This window comes from Rousettus aegyptiacus, unplaced genomic scaffold (genome assembly GCF_014176215.1).
Source record: "Rousettus aegyptiacus isolate mRouAeg1 unplaced genomic scaffold, mRouAeg1.p scaffold_m13_p_1, whole genome shotgun sequence".
Taxonomy (NCBI): Eukaryota; Metazoa; Chordata; class Mammalia; order Chiroptera; family Pteropodidae; genus Rousettus; species Rousettus aegyptiacus.
In genome coordinates, this window is record NW_023416284.1 from 14,994,009 (window position 1) to 15,016,059 (window position 22,051).

At 41.9% G+C, this 22,051-nt stretch overlaps 1 protein-coding gene across 3 annotated transcripts in view; it reads left to right on the forward strand.

The window, feature by feature from the left end:
* The window catches only part of LOC107499928 (non-compact myelin associated protein), a 30,636-nt gene extending 17,327 nt beyond the window's left edge, over nt 1-13,309 (forward strand). The window contains exons 2-6 of one of the 3 annotated variants that reach the window (XM_016124581.2): nt 2,654-2,778; nt 6,295-6,383; nt 9,627-9,711; nt 11,931-12,082; nt 12,995-13,309. In XM_016124581.2, coding sequence (XP_015980067.2) covers nt 6,302-6,383; nt 9,627-9,711; nt 11,931-12,072 — 309 coding nt within the window. In that variant the 5' untranslated portion in view covers nt 2,654-2,778; nt 6,295-6,301 and the 3' untranslated portion in view covers nt 12,073-12,082; nt 12,995-13,309. Of the gene's footprint in view, nt 1-2,653; nt 2,785-6,294; nt 6,384-9,626; nt 9,712-11,930; nt 12,726-12,994 lie in introns of those variants that run through there. The other 2 variants (XM_016124580.2, XM_016124579.2) reach the window with 2 other exon arrangements.
* The last annotated feature ends 8,742 nt before the right edge of the window (nt 13,310-22,051 follow it).

The window sequence follows — 22,051 nt, forward strand, 5'->3', positions numbered from 1 at the left end:
GACTGAGGGGCAAATGTAAGCCACAGGTCACATTCCGGCTCTTGGTCAGATTCGAGCACGACGCCCACAGGTCTCGTCCACGCACTGACTTCTGGCACAAGCTGTGCCACCCTTTTGGCACGAGGCAAAAACCAGCCTTGTGACCACGTCCATCCAGGATTTCTATTCATAATCCTCGGTACATGGAACTTAGATTGGCATGTCTTGGGCCGGGAGCTCCTTGAGGCGCCTTTCTTTACAATGTTGGCCCTAAAAATCAGAAACAAAGGATGTTTAAGCCAGAATTTGACAAGGTGGGTAAAGAAGACTTCGTGGATGTGGTGGGCCTAGAATTCAGACTTCTACATCCTCGGGACACGCCTTATTCCACAGTATGATATCGATCAGGCACCTCTCTGTGAAAAGTGGTGGGCTAGACACAAGGGGGTATGATCTCCAATAATTATAGATTTAAGGGAAGAGTCTTAAAGAAAAAAAAAATCCATTTCTCATCCTCTTTGAGCTCTAAGGACATGATCCCCATGGCCCTTGTTTAAATCTTTTCTGTGCTATGTATAAGGTGAGCACTGGCTGAGCAAATGACACGGCAAATGGACAGAAGAACAGGTGGGAGGTATATGTGTGAGTGTGGATAAATGAATGAATGGGGGCGGATGAAAAAATGGATGGATAAATGAAACAAGAAATGCGCTTCCTAAGTTCTTGGAACTGACCACAGGGAACATGTATTCCGCATGTAATTAAATATGGCTCCAAGTTCAGGGGAGCATTAAGGCAATTCAGACCCTCCTTTGGGAGCTGTGATGCACAGGCGGGGCAGATGGAGTCGGGGCGACGATGTGGGACTCAACAGGAATGGAGAGTGTAGGAGGCGGCCACTTAGGAGACAGGCAGACTTCGGTTACTATGAACCCAACAGAATATCTGGAGGTTTGTTCCAAAGGGTCCCACATGCACTGTTGCTGCCAAGTTAAAACCCTTCTGTGGAGTTCTCCATTTGTTCCAGTCTCGACTGCCTCGCAGGAAGGATTTCTGCCTTCCAGCATGAATTGCATACTCTGACTATCCTCTTCTAACACTCCCTGAGTTAGTATCTACAAAAAAAGATGAGCTTTTGAAAGGCACTGGTTCTTGAGTTAAGCTGTGAATGGTTGTGCCATGAATAGAACCACTGACTGGAAAAGCTCTTAGAGAACATCTTCAGACTGGGCCATTTTATAGATGGGAAAAGCAAGGTCCAGAGAGGGGAGAGAACTTTCCAAAGTCACATGGAAAATAAGGGGGAACGATAACTCTGGCCTCCTGCTTCTCACTACAAGCTATAAATCTCCAGCTCGCTCTTTTCCTGCCCACCCAGCAGCCCCTGCACCCTACCAGTCCCATTAGGATTTTTGCCTTCCTTGGGGGAGAGTTCTGCCCTCAGTAGAGATGAAGCAGGTTTAACCCTCTGGAAGTTCTTGCGAATCCCTCCTCCACATCCTCCTTTGGACGCCATGCTTCATGGTCTGGCCGCCTGACTTCCCTGTTCATAACCGAGTTTGCCCGAATGCAGCAAACGCTTGACCATAATGTGGAGAACGGAGAGTTCAAGCTCCAAGACGAGCAGGGAGAAGGCAGACCGGGGACAGAAGGTAAAGGAGAAGAGGGTCTGGAAACTGACATCGACTTATCACCGGCCATCCACCGAGCGCCACGCTGGGCAGTTCTGTCTCATTCATTCTCACAACACCACAGGGCTTGTTAACCCTGTGTCACAAATGAAAACACGGAGGCCTGCAATAAGGGAGATGTTTTTTGGGACAGGTGGGTCTAGCCACATTTATCTCCCAGATGTGGCTCTTAAGCTTGACCGAGGAACAGAGAAGGGTTGCTCAGTGAGTAAATGGTCATAACCCATGTACTTCCCAAACTGACCTCCCACACAAGGTCATTTGTAAACAACCCAAGGAACAACAGAATTCTATAAATGTGATTACAGCTCCACTGAAGACAGAGGTTCAGTGTGTGCCCCAGGGTAGGGACCAGCCAGGCGCAGATGCCTTGGGCAAGGGCTCTCTGGCTCTCTCTGCTGTGCCCCAGGCTGTGTGGGTTTTCCCGTCAAAGCCTGATGTTTATTTGAACCCTGGGTACTGGGCCATTTGTTCCTGGTGCATTCATCGAGAGGATTTATGGAGAAGGGGGCTGTGAAATCAGACAGATCTGGCTTGAATCCTAGCACAGCTACATATTAGCTTTGTGAACTTAGATTGATTTGCTCTATTGAGCCTCAGTTTCCTCATCTGTAGAATAGGCACAGTGACTGCACTCTCCTGACAAGATAGATATGAGACCTCCCATATTATTATTAAATTATTATTAAATTAACCTCTATCAGAGTAAACCAGCCTCACTCTCCCTATACTCTCTCGCCTTTCCTATAGCCATGGACCCTGGTCATAGTCATGTTTGATATTGAAATCCCCCTACTGGACCTTACTTGGTTAACGAGACTTGCTGGAGACCCACACATGAAAACACCCACATCTTTGGCCATCGATGTTCCACCATCCTCCCTCCCACACTCTCTGATGTGGTAGGAACAGAGATGTGATTGAGAGCCCTCGGTGCCGAGAGGAGGACAGATATAATCTGAGATTTCTCACTGTTCTCTCAGAAAGAAGAGTAGCGAGGCCCATCTGAAAAGGAGTTGCACCTGGAACTTAGGAGGTTACCCAGGAGTCATCGCGAAAACCTGCAGAGGAACCCGTGTCCTGGCGGCCTTAGACGGCTGCATTGCTGGTCAGTGTAAGTCTGTGTGCCTGTGCGCATGCGTGTTCCTGTAGCGGCTTCTCGTGGACCCCCACCCCCCAGATGTGTGCCAGGGGCAGGGTGTGATGCAGTGGGAAGGATGCGGGCTTTGACGTTTGCAGGACCAGCTCATATGCCAGCTCGTCATCTTCCAGGCTATATGAGCCTGGAAAGTTAGCTTTACACCTCCAAGTCTTGGGGTCCTCATTTGAAACAAGAGGAGAAGAAAACCTATTTTACATGTCGTTTGCTAATTACATCAAAACACGGGTAAGAAGTACTTGGCACAAGGTCTTGCCACGTACGTGGCAGGCACTTGGAGGGTGGCGTCTGTCATTTTTGGTTTAATGGCGGACGTGTCCGCAGGCAGGGTTTAGCTTATCCAGTGATTACACCATGTATTTTCTCACCCAGCGACCATTGCTCAGCGGCCACCTATCAGCCTCTTTCCTGTTTTTAAGAAGAATTGTGAGAGAGCATTACCGGTGGGTCTTCTCAGCTTGGTATTGGTGGGGACAGAAGCAAATGGTTTAGGCAAACACATACACAAACTCCTTATGTGATGGGATGGGGGACAGCGGTGGGAGCAGGCACCCCTCCCTGGGAGTGTGTGGCAGAGTGTGTGGGGAGACGTTCGTTCCGTGTTTTCATACTTCTGCAGAAAAATTTTTTTCTTGTTTTACACTCCTGACCCGTTTGTCTCTAATTTAGTTCAGCAAATATTTACTAACGCCCACTATAACACTAAGAGCTACCATTTGTTGAGCGCGTAAAAGCACTTTCCACACTTAACCACTAACCCTCAGCTCCCTTGGGAAAAGCTACCTCCTTTTACGAATGAGCAAACCAAGGTGGGAGAAGTTCAGTTACTCCCTCAAGCACTTCCACTGGCGAAGGTGAGAGCATCCAGACCCTTTGTCTGGGGGAGGTAGGATGTGAAAAAGAACCGGAAACTGCCTCTACGCTCAACCTGACAATGAACGTGGAAAGCTAACGTCCAGACAAAGCAAGTGGGACACATGGGTGGTGTGTTCTTTGCAGAGCACTGCCGTGGGAGTGTAGAGGACAGAATGGCTGCTTCTGGGTGGGAGTCTAGCTGGGGGTCACTGGGCTGAGTCGTGAAGGATGTGTTCATTTTGGAAGGGGAGTGGGCAATGGAGCATGGCCGACCCGGGCCTTTTTAAAGCAGGTGAGATGCAGGAAGTCCGGCCAGGAGGAAAAGCTGGCCAGTATGGCGGGGTTCAGAGGACTTTTCGCTGGGAGTCCTGGAGACCTGGTCTTTGGGAGGAGGGGACAGACAAGAGCTGGGAAGTTTTGGGCAGGGCCCTAGGCTTAAAGGAGAGCAGAGGAAGTGAAGGCAGAGCCCATCCCGATGGACCAACAGGGCCTGGCCACAGTGGGTCAGCCTGAGGATGAAGCTCCTGTGGGCCGGGCAGGTCATAGCCGCCAGAGCCCCCTGTCTGAGTGCAGATAACCTGACCCCAATAGAGAAGTGTTTCCATCAAGAGCTGGGAGGGTGGAGGAGCTGCAGCCCAGAAGTGGGGACTCTTGAAAGAGGCCCACTGTGGGGACCTGGAGAGGCCAAAGCCTGGGGCAGCCAGCCCAGAGACAACACAGACCAGGAATGATGGGGGCAATGGAGTGGTCTGTTGTCACAGCAGTTTGGGAGAGGTTGGTGTGAGGAGCTGAAAGGCTGGAGACAGAGGTTGGAAATGGCTCGTGAAGAGCTTTTGCTGCCAGATCGGAAGTATGAGCACTGGGGAGATGATTGTTTTTTGAGTCCAAGGCTGTGGTCGAACCTACAATCTGTCTCTCACTAGAATGTGAACTTCTGGAGGCAAGGAGTTTGCCTTTTATTTCACTGGTGTATTCCCAGCTCCTAGCACAGGTCAGTCACTTGGGTGCTCGGTTAGTATTTGTTTCATAAATATGTAGACCCACAATATACACAATGGTTAAGGATATATGTAATGTTTATGGATATAAGCTATGTTTATGGGTATATACTATGTTTATGGATATATATGTAGTAATCATTTAGAAACGTTGACGAAAAGGATACACATTAATGGCCAAGGTAGTAGTGCTTTGGGGAGAGGAAGGAAATGGAATTGAGATAGAAAAGGGACTTCAGCTAAATCTATTTTTTTGTAAGTGAAGAATGGAAGAAAATGCGACTGGAAACGTGTGTTCAATACGAGTGGTGGATACATGGGCTCCTATTACATTATTCTTTATAATTAAAAAATATATCCTGCTTTTAAGAAGAACACAGATTCATGCACAAATATTTTGTTAAATGTGTAGACTATTTCTTCTCCGGAAGATGGAGTAACTGCAGTTGAGACCTCGTGACTTCTCAGGATCACAAATAGATCTGGATCCTCCTTCGCTTGGTGGAGGTCCTTCGCCGGCCTCCAAATTGTCAGCAGCTGCAGTAAAAGCTTGGCCGCTCTGAGAAGCAAAACCTGCTTTGTTTCCCTTCTTTTCTTGATGCCTGTGTCTCACAGCATTTATCATATTGTTGTGCTTAGAATATAATCGTTGGTGGAGGGTCTCAACACTTGTTTCTGGTGCTGTGACATCATACTAACTGCATTCCTCCTGGCTCGCTCCTGACCTGGAAGATTGCAGGATTGGGAACTTTGATTCCTACCAGTGTCAGGGAAAGAAGATGCGCTGTGCACGTGGAGAACGTGTTTGAGTCCAAGCTCCGCATTCTTCCTAGCTGTGTGACTTTGGTCCATTCACTCGACCACTCTGAGCCTCCGTTTGCTCAGCAGCAAAATGTGAATGAGATGAGCTGGTACAGTGGGCAAAGGCATCTGGGACAGAGCTGGGTGCATGCTAGATGCTCAATATTAATTCACTCTCCTCCCATCGAGGGCTTTGTTCTCCCTTCTCTCACCCCCAAACCACACCTGTCCTTCAAGGCCCATTCAAATTGATCTCCTTGAAATCTGTCACACAATTCAATGGCTCATGTCGCTGACAACTTAATAACCAGTTAGTTTTTTTCATCTGCTTCCCCCCTCCCCCCCCCCGCCCCTTTAGAACATAAAACTTTTGAAAGCAAGAATATTTACGGCATCGTGGTGAGGTGGTGAAAGGCCCGCTAGCGTGGGAGGCAGACATCCTGGGCTAAATTCTACTTAGGGCTCCATGTAGCTCGAGGGGCTTCAGTTTCATCAATCGAAGGGCAATAATAACCTCCCTCATGCAGTTTCCAGAAGATCAATTTAGACATTCTGTGTGAAACCTAGTCAGGAGGAGGTTCATAAATATAGTTGAATGAATTTAAATTGCTTTGAAAAATGAAGTTCTTTATAAATGTCGGATTATTTTTAATTCCCCACAGTATGTAGTAAAGGGCCCTGTATTGCTGCTAAGAGAAACTGAAGGCTTGAATATTCTCTAATCACATAGGCAATAACCGAAAGAAGCCACATACAGGGATTTTAAAGGTTACTCTGATTTGAAACAAAATTTCACTTTGATTCTCACCAGGATCGAGATGACCACAGCCACCCCTTTGGGGGGTACCACCTTCTTCTCATTGAACGTGACCACTAGAGAAGAAGATTTTCTGTACAAGAGTAAGGTCAACTTGGCTTGGCGGCTGGGGGAGGGATGGCGGGACAAATGTCGTATTCAGCTCTTGGTGCAGAGGTCAAAAGCTTGGCCTCTGAAGACAGACTGCCTGGGTCTCAGTCTCATTTCTACTGCTTGCTAACCAGGTGAACTCGAGCACGTGACTTCACTGCTCTGTGTCCATTTTCTCATCTATAAGATGGTGATATTAAGAAGCTCCCACGTAAGGTAGGTTGAGGACTAAAAGAAATAGTTCATGTTAAGGGCTTAGAATTAGCCTCAGTGCATACTAAGTACCTAATGTGTATTATTATTATTATTATTATTATTATTATTATTACTATTACTAATTTTCATTAGGAAGTTTCAAGGTCTGGAGGACAATGAACATTTGAAACTTTTGTAAGATGTCCTTAAATGAGTCATCTTAAAGTGTAGCTACTTTCATCCTATTTTTGCAAGGCAAAAACATCCCATTAATTCACAAAGGAAGTAAATAAATGTAGGTGAGAAAAGTTATCCCTGGGGAGACATTTCTCAGGAATAAGGGGACCCCGGGAGGAAAATTTGAGGACCACTCTTCAGAAAACCAATTGATTGCATTAGGGGGAGTTTGGGTCTATTTCAGTCATTTTGGTTGACTTGGCATATACCTCTATGAATGGAACAGGCCTCCTGATACACGTGGAGTGTTCCCCCCAGCGATAAACGGGCTATGATGCTGCCAGGATGCTGGATTAAGGGCGGGAAGTTTCTCTTCTGTGGAGACCCAGACAGAGTCGCTCTTGAGACAGGATCCCATCTGTTAGCTTGCTCCTTGCTGGGTGGAGAGACCTATAGAGGCCTCTGAGGTATATCTCCAAACAGTTCCAAAGGGAAGTGCAGGGTAGATAGAATCATATTTGGCAAGATGGGAATAATTCTGTTTTTCTTTAACTGAAAGTAATGATTCTCAACTAGGCGATTTTGCCCACCTAGATAGGATTAACAGATTTTAGGAAACAAAAATACAGGACACTCAGTTAATTTAGACTTTAAGCAAATACTTTTTTAAAATATAAGGATGAGCAATGCAATATCTGAGACCTACTAAAAAATTATTCATTGTCAGAAATTCTAATCTATATGGGTATCCTATATTTGACCTGGCATCCCTACCACCAAGGGGCATTTGGCAATGTCTGGAGATATTTTCGGTTGTCACAGCAGGGGAAGGGGTGGGAGGAGAAATGCTACTAGCATTTAGTGAGCAGAGGTCAAGGACGCCGCTAAATATCCTACAAGACGCAGAACAGCTTCCAACAATAAAAATTTTCCAGCTGAGGATGAAAACCCTGAAATAAACTATCATCACGGGACAAGTTACTCCATGATGGATTCCCAACCCCTCCTTTTTCCTTCCAGTCTTTCTTCCTGTGAATATTGCACATAGTTCGTTTATTTTTTAAGCGAACCTTGACAAAGACATTGCATTTATATATTTTTTTTAATTACAAATTATAAGCGCACATCTGGATGAATTTTCACCCAGAGAACACATCTGTGTAATCAGCCTCCGGATTAAGAAACAGACCACCACTGGTATCCTACAAGTCCTGTTGCCCCTTGGAATCACTCCCCCCGCACCCAAAAGAACCCACTGTTCCAACTCTACCTCCAGAGATTCATCCTACTTGGTTTTGAACTTTACAAAAATGAACCCATATCATACGTTCGTTACTCTTTTGTATCTGGCTTCTTTTGCTCAACATTATGTTTGTATGCACATATTTTAATGGTTGTTACACAATGTGTACATATGTATTTGTGGGTATGTGTAATATATTCTATTTTCTACACATCATTTAAATTATAATATAATATGTTACAGGTATATCATACCTTATCGAACAATTCTTATATTTAGAATATGAATAATGTTATAATAAACATCTTCATTCATACAGCTTTTTCTATATATAGGATTTTTCTCTAAGATAAACTCCCCAGAACCCAATAGGTTGATTTAAAGTATTAACCGTTTAATGGTTTTTTATATTTCCAATATCAATTGTGACAGTGATGTTGATCTTAAACCTAAAATTAGAGTTGGACATTGAAACTGAGAACTAACATTAAAATTAGAATCTGAGAGATTAAGCTACAAAAGCATTCACCATAGGCTTGTTTTTAGTAGTATAAAATTGAAAACAACCTAAATATCCTTAATAGAGAATGGGTAAACAAATTATGGCACATCCAAATAACGGAGTACTCTACAGTCATCAAAAATCATGAAAAGATTATCAGGTCATTGTTATAAAATGGCATATGGAACATGGTTCCATTTTTATCAAGTGCATATTTTCCATACTTATGAAAATTTTCTTAAGATAGCTACTCATAGAATTAGTAAATTATTCAAAAATATTGACAGATATGTAATATGCATATGCACATATACATGATCACATTCTTGAATGAGTATGTGTATATGGTTGACTCTTAAATAACCTGGATTTGAACAGTGTGGGTCCATTTATATGAAGATATTTTTCAATAAGTACTGTAAATGTATTTTCTTTTCCTTAGGATTTTCTCAATAACATTTTCTTTTCTCTACTTTATATAATTGTAAGAATGCAGTATATAATACACATAACACAAAAAACATATATTAATTGACTGTTTATTTTATTGGTAAGGCTTCCAGTCAACAATGGGCTATTAGTAGTTAAGCTTTCAGGAAGTCGAAAGTTATACATGGATTTTCAACTGCACTGGGTGTCGGCGGCCCTAACCCCTGTGTTGTTCAGGGGTCAACTGTAGATGATCAGTGATTCTTGGGGCAATGAGGTCTTTATCCTCCCCCTTCCTTTTTTTGCTCGTAGTGACATTTTCAAAATTAAGTACGAAAATTACATATTACTTTTGTAGTATCAAAAAGAGAGAAGGGCTTTTTGCCTGCCTGTTTCACAAAAGAAGTTTAAAACTGTTAGGGCTGATAAGAACATGACGAGGCCTAAGACAGAATTTGGGCAGGGACAGTGCTGAGGACATGGCTCTCCAAGCCCTATCGAGGGTTGGGGTGCACCGCCACTCTAGACGAGACTCTGTCCTGGGGCCGGCAGTGAGTGCCAGCATTCTCTCTTCCTCCCCTGGACCCAGCGTAGATGTCAGGTGCTGCAGTAGGGATCCGCCTCCTGGTCTCTGAATGCTTCTCTGCATTTCGGTTTGCATGCCTGTCATCTCTCCTCCTCTCCTCGTAGGTTCTGGAGCCATCGTTGCTGCCATTGTGGTGGTTGTCATCGTCATCTTCGCCTTGGTTCTGATCTTATTAAAGATGTACAACAGGTACGGGATGACTTGGGCTTTGAAATTGTCTGGTCCCTTCAGTGATGCCAAGATGAATGGGAACTAATACTCATGGATGCCTGTCGTGTGCCCAGCAGTATCTATGAGTCCATCATCAAATGCTCTACCTTTTGTGGGTCCTGTTTTGATATCTGTTCTGCTTTAGTAACTTCATAGTGACCAAATATTCTTGTACTTGGAGAAAGATTTTTTAAATATAATGATGATCATGAAAATGATTATGGCTTTGATCATTGTGGTAACCACCTGTATATAATTTATAGACAATAGAGGAATATTTCAGTCCTCTTAGGGTCTCTTCTGCTAGGTTGTATTCAGGGGACCACACGAATATTTAAGGTGACAAATTATGGAATGCATATACATGGGATGTCACTTTCTGGGACCAAATAGGAGGAAATAAAATAATATAACTCAATTGCATGAAGAATAAATTTTTTTGTTATCACCCTACGTGTTATCACCTCTAGTCACAGCTTTGTAGAGGGTTATTCTTTTCAGGGAAGATATCAAAATAATAATAATAAAAAAACTATAAATATTTCCACATCATGGAAGACAAGGAAGCCATTTTAAAAGAAATATATCATAGAAGCATATTTATGGGTAAGGAAAACTGTTTACATTACATTGTCAAAGTTTACAAAACAGTATGTATGTTATGATCATATACTTGGGTTATACACATTCACACCCGAGGAAGGTTCAAACGAGTCACAACAAGGCGTTAACAACCAGTATGTCTGCATGATAGGATGGCTGGTTATTTGTTTGCTGGTTGATGCAGGGGAAGGAGCTGTGCTTCCTTATTTTTGAGGAGTAGTAAACATGCATTGTTTTTATAATAATATTAATATTACTCATAATAGTAAATAACATAGATTCATCCCTTCCTATTGTGCAAGACAGGGTTCTAAGCTCCTTACATATATTAACTCATTTACTCCTCATGACAACCCCACAAGAGGGGTACTACCTGATTTTTTAGGCATGAAATAGGCGCAGGAAGATTAAGTAACATGCCCAAGATTACTCAGCCATAATTGCAAAAGTTGAGATTCAAGCCCAGCCCCATCTGGTTTTAAAGAAAGTGCTCCCACCAGTACGTGTAAGAATAATAACAACATTTAATTATTTTTTAAAATCTTTGGAGTGTGACAATTTGAATCTATTTCAAACTAGGAAGTGGTGTCAAACCCTAACATCTGCTGGTCACTCCTCTCCATCACTGCTGCTGTTCTGAGCCCCTTTTCTAGGTTTTAATGTGCATAGGGACTCTTTTCACCCCACCTTGTTTACAGTGATGTCTGGCCTGGGTTCAGTCTTTGGTCTGTCAAAAAAAACCAGGCAAGTCGTTTAACTTCTTAGTGCTGATTTTATCATCTTTAAAATGGAAGGGTCCCAAAGTATAATAATTGCAGTATGGTTACATTAGAGAATGCCCTTGTTCTTAGAAGCATTTAGGTGTAAAGTACCATGATGTCTGCAACTAACTCATAGGTGTTTTATGGTTTAAAAAAAAAAAAAACCTCTGTGTATACATATATGTATGCATAAATGGGGGGGGGGTGGGGAGAAAGGGAGAGAAAGCGATTGTGGCAAATTGTTAACACTGGGTGAATTTTTCAGTGAAGGGCATTTGGGTATTAATTGCACTATTCGTGCAACTTTTGAGGATGTGAAATTTTTTTAAAAAAATTACAATAGGTCAACAAGATGAAATCTCATGTAGATGTTAAAATTAATGATTGTTTTGTTAGTTACTGAATTTTGTGGTGTTTAAATGAAAGCCAGGATATACATTTTAAGTACATTCTCTTCTCAACTTTGTAAGAAGTTACTAAACATTACTAGCAATAAACTTAGCCAGCATAATGAGGGTGCAAAATTGAACTCATACTACAACTCTGAATAGAAAAAAAATAATATCTTCATTTTGTCTTTAATATAGACACTTATCTGACACTTTACTCATTCATTAATAGAAAAAAAATTAAAAATCTAATCTAGGTTATACAAAAAATTGAAGGGTCAGACTAGCTGAAGTCTAAGGTCCCTGTACGGTTCCATGGTTGGCATTAAGCAACGTGATTTAATGATTACCTACGTGAATCTTGTCATCGGAGCCATAGTCACAGAGCCTGTTCCCCAGAGCACACGAGGGAAGACACTCAACTGGGTGTGTGTATTCATTGCAGGAAAATGAGAGCCAGGCGGGAGCTGGAGCCCAAGAGCCCCAAACCAGCCTCCCCTTCTGCCCAGGGCCCGAACAGCAGCAGCAGCCAACACCCTGCCACTGTGACCTTCAGCCCTGTTGACATCCACGTGGAGTCTCGGTGACCCCTACCGGGTAATATCTCAGCTACTATCGAAAAAGCCTTCTCCAGTCAAGACCAAGAAGCACATTTCTCCTCTGGCAGCTTCACTAGGAGTTCCTTCCTGTCAGGCCTGTAGGGGCATCTCATGCAAGCTCTGACGCTTCAGGCATCCCCCGACCCCATCCTGCCCTGCCCTGCATGGCCCTACCCCAACTATGACCATGTCCCTGCTGCTGCCCTACCAAAAAGCTGTATGACACTCTCTTGTCATCTGAGGAGGTAGAGCTATGTGGGTTAAACTCTCTCCCCTCAACCACAATAGCTAGAAAGACAGACAGACAGATAGCCCAGGAGTCTTCTAGTCAGGGGTCAGGCGTCAGGCCATGCTCCTGAGAGTGTCACAATGGGGTCTGCCACTACGGTCATATCAGAGTAAGGGCCATATCCGCAGCTTTGCAGAGCCAAATATTCAGTCCCATAATCAGACAGAGGGGAACTAACTTAGGCTAACTAACCAGAAAACCAGCTTGTTAATTTGTAATTTGTTCCAGTACTAGATGATCGCTAGTTAGCTCATGACTATTGGTCAGCATATTTTTTGCTCCTTGAGAAAGGTTACATTGAAAACCGAATTATCTGAAATTTCCTACTTCATTAGTAAAGAGTCAGATTAGAAGGAATAGGGTGACCTTGAAAAACAATGTCCTCTCGGACCAAAACTCCTTGCAGTGTCCATGAGTCTTGGAACGAGCCTGGTGGCCGGTCAGACCCCATCTCCCTCTCCAGGCTGGATTAACCCTGACTCAGTCTAATTTCTAGGCTCTCCTCGATTTGGATTCTGAGCAATCCTCACTCTCCAGTCAACAGTTACCTCTGAGGACCAGTATTTGTAGACTGATTAGATTACAGCTCTGTTACCTATTCTCTTCATGGTTGCCTTGCAGAAATTCAGGACATATACGTTGTACGACATTCACGAACCATTTCTCTGTAGAGAGGTGAGCTCTTTGATTCTTCAGCCTGGAGTACCATCTATTAAGAGGGGAAAGCATTTTGGAATTAAGAAGACCCACCTTCCAAACCCAACTGCCTTGGAAAAGTGACTTGACCTCTCCATACTAGGTTTCCCGGTCATGAAGTAGAAATGATAACATCTGCCTCACTGGGTTATGATAACAAATCAAGGTCTTAATAAAGCAGCTTGGATAGTGCCTGGCACCAGCAAATGGGAGCCAGCATTATTGTTAATGATATTTCTTCAATTGCAAAATGTATTTTTTTTTTACACTTTAATGATTCTAAAATTGGAACATGTCTTAAAGATCATGGATCCATTAATGTAGTTGTTATCTCTCTCTCTCTCTCTCTCTTTCTTTCAAAAAGCTGTTTTATTAATCAACTGTGTTTTTTATCCACCAATTGTGTTTAAATATCTACCAAGTACCAGGCGCGTTGCAAGGTGCCTTCACACGAGTCATCTCATAGGATTTATTTTTCCCAGTAACACTAGGGGGTATTTTTTTCTGTTTGAAGATGAGAATTTCAAACTCAAAGAGAAAAAGTACCTGTCCAAAGTCACATGGCTACTAAGTTGCAAAGACAAGACTCAAACCCAGGTCTCTTTGACTCCAGAGTCTATTTTTTCATTGTATTACACTCTTCTCCACCATCCTGTCTAGAACGTGGATTCATTTGTGGGTTGAACAAGAGCACAGGCTTGTCTGTGTGTTCGAGTGGAAGTCAGGGGTCTAGCTTCCAAACTAAAAGTTAGGGGCAAAGCCACTTTGGTAGCCTCCTTCGGGCTTCCTTGATTGTAGATAAAGGAGCCCCTTCTAAACCCACTGAAGCTCTAAGGATTCCTGATTTATCACCCACCACTTAGGCCCATGGAGTGAGGCATGGACCCAGGTCAAAGCCATTTCCTTAAGGACTCAACCCCAGATAGGTATGTTTCCCAAACATATTCTGCTTAAAAAAAAAAATTGTATGGAATGTTTTAGTCCTAAAACCAGATTCTTCTGCCCACAGAAGAATCGTCCCAGAATTCCTAGGGGAATTATCCTCTGGTATATCTTCTTTTGCTAAATGAAATTCTGGAAATGGAGGAAAGAGGGGAAGGTAGAGAGGTGAGGGGGAGGAAATAAAAGGGTTTTAATATTTTGTTTTAATATAAGTCTTTTAAGGGCTCCTATGTGTAAGTTGAGGTGTTGCTAAACACAGGAAGTCGCAGTCCCTGCTCTCAATGGGTCTGCAGCTGGTGTCCTGTGACAGGGATCTTGCAATGTGGTTATGAATTTTGTTTCTGACAGGAGCCTTTTTTAACTGAGAAGATGCTGCCTTAATTTGGCCACTAAATCAATAAAAGATATCGAATGCTTAAAGAAAAATGTCTAAAAATAAAGTTTTAAATCAAACATTTTGTTGCGTTATTTCAATTAAGCCTAGAGCTAGCAAAGACCTTTTCTAAAAACTTCCTTTCCCTGACAATGTAAATAGAGTCCTGTGGATAAGACCGACCCTTTTAAAACATTTTGTTCTCACTTCAAAAGAGTGATGGAAAAGGTGGGTTACCATCAACGGACCTTTCTGTGAGTTTGGAAACTCCATTAACTTGATTAAATATTGCGAAAGCAATCCCATTTGAAGGTCTGCTGTTAACTACTAGAGGTGCTAAGATGCTGAGTTTTGGGGCTCCCTAGGAGACATTAGAGTGGAACCCAAATAACCAGTAACGATGTTTACCATTAACTAAGCTTCTACTGTATGCCAGGCACGTGATGGGCCCTTTATACACACCAGTTCCTTAATCATTACAACTCCCATGTGCAGGACATTTGCAATTTTTTTTGGTGACTATTCCTATAAATGAGGAGTCTTCTCATTTAAGAGGCAGAACCACCTCTTAATATAAAAATTTGTAAAGGCCAAACACTCGTTTTCCCAGAGTCCCTTGCAGCTAGGGCAAGGGCATATGACCTAGGCTCTGCCAATCAGACACTCCTGCCACAGACTTTGAATCCAGAAGTTGGTAACATCAAGGGACAGGGACTGGCAGAATCTGTTGTGGTGGCAGGTGTGTTGGCACCCTCCGTTTCAAGAGACAGCAACATCAACGGTTAGCAGAGCAGTGGCAAGGTCGTTCTTGAGTCTATACCCAGTGTCCATGAAGTTGGCTATGTAAGATATGCCTGACAATGACTGTCCTGGTCTGTACCAAACTGGTGTTTTAGTATGGTTTTAGGCATCATACTTAGCAGCATACCTCTGAACCTGGTTCTGGCCTTCTGAAAATTTCAGCAACTACTTGAATTTTTTCCTGGTTAAATCAGCAGTCACTTCCTGCTGATTATAGCTAAAAACCGTATGGCTATAGGGACTTGCTCTTGGTCACCTACTTAGGAAGTGGCTGGCACTAAAACCCAGGTCTCCAAAGCTCTTGCTCTTTTCATACAGATGTTTTCAAGTAAGGGTAAGGGATCAAAGGATCCACAAAATGCTATAGAGTCCCAGAGAGGGTAGAGTGCCTCCAATTACAGGTATCCCAGAAACTTTGTGACAGTGAATGTTAATGAGGGAATTATTTAAAAAAGACCCTAGAAGAATGGGTAGGATATTTTAGTTTTTTTTTTTTTTTAATTAATGTATAATGAGTGAGCTCGAAAAAAAGGTTCACAAGCCAAGCACACCTGTGTAACCTGCATGACCATGAAGAAATAAAGTGTCACCAGCGCCCCGAAGCCTCCCTTTGCTCCCATGGAGGGTACCACTCTCCTGACTTTTACACCGTAGAACACTTGTCTGTAAGTTGAATAACACAGTGTAAACTCTTTTGTTTCTGGCTTCTCTTGCACAACATGGTATTTATTTTTGTTTGTATTGTCACATATAGCTGAAGATCATTCATCCTCATGGTGATAGTATTTAATTATGTGAATATAACTACATTTTATTTATCCATTCTACTGTTTGATACACCTAAAAGTTGTTTCCAGTTTGGGTCTGTCACAAAGTGCTATTGAACATTTTGGTGGAAATACACACACACACACACACACATTTATAGTCTTGGGAATATTTCTAGTAGAGTAATTGCTGGGTCTTAGGGTATGTGTATATTCAGCCTTAGTCAATACTACTAAATTGAATAAAATTTTCTTGGTACCCTTATCAAAAATTAATTGACCATAAATACAAAGGCTTACTTCTGGACTCTGAATTCTATTCCATTAATCTATATTTCTAGTCTTATGCCAGTACCAACACCATCTTAATATGCAATAAGTTTTGAAATCTGGAAGTGTGAGTCCTCCAACTTTGTCTAGTCTTCCATCTTTCTTTATCTTTTTCAAGATATTTTAGCTATTCTAAGTCCCTTACATCTCCATGAAGTTTAGCATGTCAATTTTGAAAAAAAAAACAGCAACTGAGATTTTGATAGGGATCGCACTGAACCTATATAGATCATTTGGGAGTATTGCAGTCTTAATAATATTGTCTTCTGATCCATGAGTGTGGAATGTCTTTCCATTTATTTTGGTCTTCTTTAATATTTTTCAATGAAATTTTTTAGTTTTCATTGTACAAGTCTTGCACGTTTTTAGTTAAATTTATTCCTGACATTTTGTTCTTTTCTGAAGCTATTACAAATGAGATCATTTTCTTAATTCCCCTTTCGGGTTGTTCATTGCTAGTAAATAGAAATGCAACTGATTTTTTCTGTGTTGATTTAGCATCCTTCAACTTTGCTAAATTTGTTTATTAGCCTTGGTTTTTTTTCTTTCCATAAAATCTTTAGAGTCTCTCCATGTAAGATCACATCATCTGTAAATTGAGATAATTTTACTTCTTCATTTACAATTTGCCTAATTACTCTGGTTAGAACTTCCAGTGCTACATTGAATAGAAGTGGTAAGGAACAGACATCTTTGTCTTCTTCCTGACCTCACAGAACTTGCTATGTAGGAGAGACGACAAATAAACAAACAACTATTATTTTGGGGTGTTATGTAAGCCTCTTGCTGGGGCACCTAGCTCAGCATAGAGGCCGGTGGGTAGGAAAGAAGGTCCCCCAAAGAAATAACATCTATACGAAGAATAATAAAGATTGAGTAGAAGTGAGTCAGGGGAAGAGTAGAGGGAGAGAAAGAGATATACAGAGAGCCCTGCTGGAGAGAGGAGCTTCGGTTTAGCAGCTATCCAAGGGAGCAGTGGGAGGTGGGCTGGGAAGAGAAGAGAGGTTCCAGACTGAAGGATCTTCAATGCTTGGCTATTTTAAAGGCAATAGGGAGCTACTGAAGGTGCCTGAGTATTAAAGTGGCAAGATCAAATCTGTGCTTTAAGGAGACTAATCCTGCTACAATGTGCAGAATGGATTGGCGTGGGAAAGACTGGAGGCTGGAAGAACAATTTAGAGTCTATTGCAAGAAGGAACAGGCGCATCTGTGTATCTGTTAGTTTTAAAATGCCTTTTCTAAATAGCCCTCTAATTGTCAAGTTTTGTTCTTTTCCCTTTTTAAGCAGCTATTTGTGGGTGTGCAGTAACCCAACAAAAATGTCTCTAGGAATCGTCCCAGGCCCACTGGATGGGGGCACACAGCAGGATCATTGTCTCGGCTCTGTAGCCCTTTGTCCCATGACACCCATTCCCCGCACAGAAACTTTCCTGGCAAAGAAGTAGACTGCTGTGGTTCAGCAGATACTACCAGATTCTGACTGTCTGCCCATGTTTGGGAGAAGCAGATAGAAACAAGACTGACCTTCAAGTCTTCAGGCCTGATGAGAAACGCTTTGTCCGATTACAGCCAGGTATTAGCTGAGAGAGTCCTTTCCAGGCTCAAACTCAATCTTTTGAATGAATTTTACCTAGGTCCCTGGATGCTCTTAAAGAATGCTGTAGTGCTTTAGCTGATCTCAGAGAAACAAAACAGGCAATTTATTCATTCCTTCCCACTTTCCAGTTCTTGCCTTGGGAGGCACGTGGGAGGGAAAGAGAGAAAAAACATTAAGGTATGATTATCCACTACCTTGAATGGGTGAATCCGTGAACTGGGCACTTTGCTCTGCATAATAAGGAACAGGAAGGGGGAAGAGGGCGATGGAGGTTGTGCTCATGCTGCTCAGCCCCCCGCAGAGATAGTTCTAGGTCTCTTCAATGCATGGCACACTTTATCTTAGACCATGTGAACCCCTTTTTGGTTAATGATTTTTCCCCATTCATGCTGAATCCCCACGCCTACTTTTTTCCTCCACCAGAGACACTCCATTTCATTTATTTAATTTGTCTTATATTAAAAACAAACAAATAGACAAACGAAATCTTTCTGTTGACCACATAGCCCCCCTCAGGCACTGCCTCACCTCTCTGCTTTTCTTCACAGCAAAATTCTTTCAAAAGTACTGTCTCGGAGGCTTGGAACAATGTGTGTGGGGACAAAATGGGATGGGATAGGGGACCATAGAAGTAGTTGAAGGATTTGTGTAAAATAAAACTCAACGTTCTTCAAGAGAAAGATAACAGGATCCAGTGTTTATGACATATTATCCATAATATCTAATATACAATATAATTATTAGATTTCAACAAAATGAAAAGAAAGATCAGTCAATAGAAAGACCTTCAAATGACTCAAACACTGGAATTAACAAAGAATTTGAGATAATATTGATAAATGTATTAATGATCTATATTATGATCTGTAGGAGAAGATGTACACACTGGCTGAAAAAATGAAAAATTTTAGGAGATATTTGGCAGCTATAAAAGAAGAAACAAATAGAAAGTCCAAAACTAAAAATACAGTATCTGCAATCAAAAATGCTTTGGATATGATTAACATTAGATTGGCTATAACTAAGGATGTGATCAGTGATTGTAAAAACAAACCAATAGATACCGTCCAAAAGAGAAAATAGAAGACTGAAAATCAGAAAAAAGAAAAAGAAAAGCAAATTAACGTTCAAAGGACAATAAAACTATTATCTTTGGGATTCTCTTTTCTATTAGATAAAATTCTTTTGCATTGCAATTGACCAAAAATCATTTGCATTGCTCTCAGTTTTCCACACATTAATATCTAGCTTATCGTGTTTTTAAATGTTTTTATCAATAATAAATAGTAAATGAAATAAAAGTACACTCCTCTAAAGAATTGGAAGCACTTTAGGGCCTGTTAGTCAATGTCCCAAAACATTGAAAGGAAATGCAATAATTCCTTTTGTCCATTTCCACATTTTGGATAGTTTCTCTTACCAAGATTTAAGAGTTAAGCCTTAAAAGGAGAGAAATATGGCTTCTAAGAGTTCGCTTGTGCGCGCGCGCTCTCTCTCTCTCTCCTCCCAAACACTTCCACAGCACTTTGTACATACCAAGCACTACGCTAAACATTTTACAAATATAAACTCACTTAATCATAGTCAAATATAAATTGTCCCAAACCTAATCTAGGAAAAAATGTTTTCGTGGGAAGCTAGTCTCAACTTCCCTTTGCGGGTGGGGGAGAAGCATTCCTGAGAAAATGCTTAAGCAATTTTTGATGAATTTTAATGTAATTAAGACTTATTCTGGGAGACTAGCTTCTCACCAACGCAGCTGACTTTTATCTAAGAGTCTGAGAGTCTTCTACCAAATTTAGTAATTCTGAACCAGTCCTTTTTTTCTTTATCTGTTATAACAATGATCCTTTTTTTTCCCCATGATAGAGTACATTTTTAAAAATTTGGGCCTACTAAAAGCCTTTTCCCCATAATAGGTTATAATAAAACTTAGGCACATGCTATTAACTAAATTATCTATAAAATCTAATTTTCTTCAGCAATTCTTATAACGACTCAAGAAATCTAAATGTGACTCTAGCCTCCTTTCTCATTCTGTTTTTGTGAATCAAAGCCCAAAACACTTCCCTTTCCCAGGATGGCCTCTCAGGTCAGACGTTAATGGCAGACACAATGTCCATGTCTGACTTCTCAAGCGTCCATGAGGAAAAAATAAAAAGTACTTTGCCTTCAGTTCAGACTACAGTGATCACAGAGAACCATCTACCAAAGTGACAGTATTCTTTGAGATTCGGATATACTTGAATCATTTTGGTATAAGATGGATTTATAATCAAGGAGAAATAATTTTGGGCTTCAAGGCAACCTTGAACTCTTAACCTTCCCTCCGCCACTGCCGCCAAAAAAAAAAAAAAATGTTGCTGTTGATAAAACCACTGAGGGCTAAGGAGAAAAGAGGGTTCCATGGCTTTTCCTGGAGGAGAGACTGTCAAATGGAGCTCAGAGCTGAGACGGCAAATCTTGGAGAGCTGGAACTGATACCCAAACCTTTGAAAGACCAGACCTTAACAAACTAGGTCCTGAACAATCAGCAGGTAGCCCCTCCTTATCAGGACAACCCCAGAGGCAGCTGGGCTTATGGTGGGTCAAATTTGAGACCACTTTATTCATTGTTCCTCACCTCTCGCATTTCCCACGGGTAGCAATGATCTTTATCAGGGACCGACAGCAGTTGCCCAAAGCTCTGAGGGGTCTGCAACTGTGAGGGTTCCATTATCTGGAGTCAGAGGCCTCCATTCTTAACTCTGAGGTTTGAAGGAGGGGGCTTCGATGGCTCAGCTTGGCAGTTCCTCCAGAGCCGCCCTGGAGGAATTGTGTTTATTCCACAAGAAGAGAAAGCTGGGACTGGGAGGAGTGGGGAGCTATATGTAGAAGGAGTCTCTGGAGGGAGTGATAAACATTGGCCTTTCATTGTGGAGGTCTGCAAAGATTTAAAAACTGGTGAAGGGACATAATTATCCTCAGAGTCTAAAGCGGAAGATTATGGCTTTCGGAATCAGCTCTCAGGTCTTAGTGGAAAATTAAAACTGTTTCCAAACGTGAGGTCTGCTACCAGAATTTCCTGGGGCTGCTTACTTAAAATGCAGATTTCCTGCATTCTACACAGATCACAATTCTGGAGACGGGGACCAAGAATCTGCATTTTAAAAATCTAGCTCCGCGGACTCACCATCTTGAGGAACTTGGGGTGAAGCAGGAAGAACTGCCCAGGTGCATGTGGGGAGACAGTGTTCAAATGCCTGATGTAAGTTCTACATTCGAAAGTCTCTTAAATGTTGAGGGGAAATGAAAAGTCAGCCTCTAGAAAAGAATGAGGACTCCACTCCGGGGTGTCAGAGCTACAGTGTCTAAGATGTACAGTGAATTGTTTCACATCTGCTTGAGCGCTTTAACTAAGAAATGGAAACAGACCAGAGAGAGCCTTTAAAAAATATTGTTATTTTAAATTATATGATTATTCGACACAACAAAAGATTATCCAATATAAAATATCTAATCTACTATTCTAGACTAACATTCCTATCAATGCATTCTACATTTACTCATACTTCTTTGGGTTAAAGGCCACAGTATCTTAACGTTTAGGTGGATGTCTGCACTGGTCCACTAGCTGCCTTTAGGTAAAGAAGCTCCTCACTCTTTTTCCAGTGCTGTCTTGACTTTAGGAGCGCGGAGGAATGACAGACACTCCTGCTGTGGGAACAGGTGTCATGATGCTATGAAAGCTCAGCTTTCTTATTCCCTACAGTATAAAGTAAGGGGCTCCCCTTTCTGTGAGGGGTTTCCTAGGGGTGATGCGATTCACACCCTTGCTGTATATGATTGGCTATATGCAATTAGTGAACCCTACCTAATATGTTGATTCTAGATATGATTAGTGTACAGCTGGCTCTACCATCGCATTCATCGGGTTTGTGGTTTTGACCTGTCCAACTTGTTGATAAGATGTAGTTACTTTTCGAAATGTAAGCAAACATTATGAGCTAGAAGTGGGACTTCAAGACATATTCATGTACTCATACACTCTACAACTGGTCTAAGTGTCTTTATCTCTTGCCCACAGGTCACAGGACCACAATCCCTCTGTAATTCCACAGGGTCGAAAGGGAAGCTGTGTGATCCAAATTTATATTTGTTGACTGGTTCCCTGTGTCTGGTCTCTAGCCAGC